Genomic DNA, 3,808 nt, shown 5'->3' with positions numbered 1-3,808 from the left:
TGGACCTCCAAGGCAGCTAATAGAATTTCCTGCTGTTTTATAACTCTGTCCCTAAACCAATGTCACCATATGCTGCTGTTGGCACAGGAGTGTCCGCAGTGGCTTCGAGGGCGCCAGGTTTCATCCAAACGTGTCGAAATAATCTGATTGTGCTTCGACAAAAAAAATCTTTTAAAAAAGGGACTACATTTTTATTGTTTTATTCAACCTCTGGCACGTGGAAGCAGCTGGCACGTAGATAAGCATTCAGCTGCAGGAATGTTATAATATATATATATATATTTAATTTAGGTAACGTATCAAGAGAAGCCTTTGTTCCATTTTACATAAACCTGCGTATTTGTTGTGGTATTTTTTATTTTATGTAATGACGTTTTAATCAAGCATTAAATATTTTTTACAGCTTTCTTTATGATCCTTTACTCGTATAAAAGGTACAACGCACATTTCGTTCTGTCTGCAGATCACGCATCACCTCGAAACAAGCATTTAAACGAATCTATGCCCAAGTGGCACGAGCTGTCCGATGCGTTACATTTTTACAAGCTTAAAACAAAACAAGGTGTTTCCTCTGAGCGGACGTACCTGCGGCTCTGCTCGGTGTCCAGCTCCATCCACTCCTGTCTCCCAACATCAATACACTCCCCCCTCCCAGAAAGGAAAAATAAAATGTTAAATTCACAATCCTCCGTCCTCAGAGTCTGAGGCACAGCTCGGCGTCACCTTTATTAGACGCTCGTTTCACGCTGGCGATTAAATTACACTGGAACTCGGGGGTTTACCTGCAGGCTCATATTGACGCACGGATAAATTACCAAGAAAAAAAAAGGACAAACGACAACAAACGGTGTGAACAAAGGAAGGACTGTAAATAATATAAAACTAGTTCAGTCAGACAAATGAGAGTTATTTCATGTCTACCTTTAAAGTATATAATTTTTGCAAAGAATAAAATCCACCACCTGCCACGTGGAACAATGGATTAAACTGGATTATTTTTTTTCTGTCCATTTGTAAATATGTGTAAGTATTTTTTGAATAAACTTCAAAAATCCCTTCCTTAAATTGTCTCATTGTGACTTTAAAGCCAAATCCCCGTGCAACACGGTGTCTAATGCGCACATTACGCATAACGCCCTGTGCGTAATTACGCAGCTAAATGACTAAATGGATATCACGGCTGGAGACCATTGTTGGCTCGGTGTCCCTCCAAACTTTAGCATAATGCTGCTGGCAGAATTCTAATGGGCATCGACTCTTCCTTTCTGGAAGAACAGACCAGCAGAGGGAAACAGATGCATAAACATTTCGGGGGCATCTCTCTCCTCGGCAGCGACAGACTCCTCCTATTCCCCACGTCCAATTAGTTATTATGGTCCGGCCCTTTAAGACGCAGCAGCGGGTCAGCAAGGAGTGTAGTGTTTCTCTAATTGAACTTCGCCCAATCAACAATAACTCGTTAGCAGTCGCTTTCTTTTTCTCGCTGCTCGCGACAGCTTTTTTCTCCTTGCAGGGATTCACCCCCTCCAGTCCGCTACTTCCTAAAGATCCACATGGAGCTTGGCAGAGGGACTGCGGATCTCTGAGGGGAACAGCTACAGAGCGGTTGCCGTTTGCAACTCCACCAGAAGCATGGTTGTTTTGGAGGAAAAGTCTCAGGCGAACTAAGTTGCAGCGCTCGGCTTTAAGAGGCGACATTTAGGGGAGTTGCTCGAGCGGCGGAGGACACACGTGTGGACGCGTAAAACGACCATTTGAATGAAATAATCAACTTTGCGAAAGCAGCGATTGTTCGGGGACTGCGATGACCTCTAGTAAAGACATGAAGGCAGGTTCTGTGTTGCAGTCCAGCAGCGAGGAGAGGAGACGGGCTCCCCTGGACCAGCTGCCGCCACCGGCCAACTCTAACAAGCCGCTGACGCCGTTCAGCATCGAGGATATCCTTAACAAACCGTCGGTAAAGAAGTCGGTGGCGAGTATCCGTCCACCGAGAGTGCTGGAGAAAGTCTCGGGCTCTAACTCGGGGAGAAACGGGATCACCACTCCCTCCTCGCCGCTGTGCGCGCTGGAGGAGTTGGCCAGCAAAACGTTTAAGGGTCTGGAAGTCAGCGTGATCCAGGCAGCAGAAGGTAAAAACCCGTTTACACACCAAATACGTATTTTAAGAAGGATGCAGAAACTTTTACAGCATTTTTCTGATGGAGGGAAGTTGCCACGATCACTGCGAGCTGGGCTTGTTTTGACTCGATAGTGTGGGCATGCGAGGGCAGCTGCATGAGTGTGAAACGAAAAGGCAACATTTACGCATGAACCACAAACTGTGGCTAATACACCAGTTTGCATGGTGTGAAAGAGCCAATCAGCTGGGAGAGCCACAGACTGACATATTAAGCTAAATGGCTCGTGCGTATTGTATATTTTGATCCACTGTAAAAATAATATTTACCTAAAAATGCAGGTATTTGGTCAAATTCTTGGTTTATAGTGTGAAAACAAATTCTCCAGTAAATACTATGATTTAGTTAAGTTCTTATAGAACGTCGTTGTTGTTATTTTATATTTTTGATTTGAGTTTGGGGGAAAGCCTGTGGAGCGAGAACAGGCCCTCTGCTGCTGCTGTTGTGGCTCAGGCTGGGGGGGTGAATGTGGCCCTGGCGGTTGTCTCATTCCTCATGTGTGTGTTTTCTTCCCCAAGGTCGCGAGCATGTGAACGCCTTCGGCCAGAGGCAGACGTCGAAGAAGAGGAGAAAGTCGCGGACGGCCTTCACGAACCACCAGATCTACGAGCTGGAGAAGAGGTTCCTGTACCAGAAGTACCTCTCCCCGGCCGACCGCGACCAGATCGCGCAGCAGCTCGGGCTCTCCAACGCGCAGGTCATCACCTGGTTCCAGAACCGCCGGGCCAAGCTCAAGCGGGACCTGGAGGAGATGAAGGCGGACGTGGAGTCGCTGAAGAAGATCACTCCGCAGACGCTGCAGAAGCTCGTGACCATGGAGAACATTGACGACGCGCAGGGTGGCGACCCCGAGTCACCCAGTATCTCCCCGACCTCGCAGGGACACCGGGCCTTCCCGCAGTCCCCCTCCTCGTCCAGAGACCAAACCACGGACGAGTTCTCGGAGGACGACGAGGAGATCGAGGTGGACGACTGACAGTCGCGTCTGGTTTTCATAAACAGCAACGAAAAAAAAGAATACTAAAAAAAGGGGGCATTTTTTTCTTCCCAAACTTTTGCACGGATACTGACAAAAAGGAGAATATAAACATTTCAGGAAAGTTTTTTTCTCCTCTTCTTCTTTTTTTTCTTCCTCCATTTTAATTTATTAATCGGACTTCCAACAGGAATATCTGCTCCACTCACACACTGACTTAACTGTTATGGTACAGGAAGACTTGACAAGTGTGTAAACATCTTAATGTTACTTTATTTTTTATTTTTTTGTGGAGGGGCTGGTGGAAAGTTGTGCAATTATTTTTTTTGTTTGTTTGCCATTTACGCGCATTCTTCTGTCTGGATCTGCCAAATATTTAAATGAACCCCCCTCCTCCACCCCCATTTTTTTTTTTGGTTTGTCCCTGCACAGCTCGGGGTCGATGTCTCAGCACATCACACCTCAAGAGTAAAAAAAAAACTAAAATGATTCAGTCCTGAGCGAACGTGTGTGAGAGCACGGGGGCCTGCGCGCGGCGCCGAGGACGCGCCGCCGGCACCAGCGACTGCGAACTTTTACGCGCCCCGAGTTCTGTACATAGATCAAACATCCTATGCGATAATTTTATTGTAACATTCTATTTAATCAGCATCTA

The 3,808-nt window shown here is 46.5% G+C and overlaps 1 protein-coding gene across 1 annotated transcript; it reads left to right on the top strand.

The window, feature by feature from the left end:
* Positions 1-1,485: 1,485 nt before the first annotated feature.
* Positions 1,486-3,808, top strand: lbx2 (ladybird homeobox 2). Its single transcript, XM_062394033.1, has 2 exons — positions 1,486-2,129; positions 2,696-3,808. The coding sequence occupies exons 1-2, from the start codon at positions 1,805-1,807 to the stop codon at positions 3,151-3,153; spliced, it is 783 nt and encodes a 260-aa protein (XP_062250017.1). The 5' UTR covers positions 1,486-1,804; the 3' UTR covers positions 3,154-3,808.

This window comes from Platichthys flesus, chromosome 8 (genome assembly GCF_949316205.1).
Source record: "Platichthys flesus chromosome 8, fPlaFle2.1, whole genome shotgun sequence".
NCBI lineage: Eukaryota > Metazoa > Chordata > Actinopteri > Pleuronectiformes > Pleuronectidae > Platichthys > Platichthys flesus.
Note: the sequence above shows the minus strand (reverse complement) of the source record. Positions and strands in the feature narration are given on the sequence as shown.

Bases quoted from the DNA above. Each gene is read 5' to 3' on its own strand.
- lbx2 (XM_062394033.1), top strand. From the start codon at position 1,805: ATGACCTCTAGTAAAGACATGAAGGCAGGTTCTGTGTTGCAGTCCAGC. The intron at 2,130-2,695 runs GTAAAAACCCGT...TTCTTCCCCAAG, and splicing joins CGTGATCCAGGCAGCAGAAG to GTCGCGAGCATGTGAACGCC.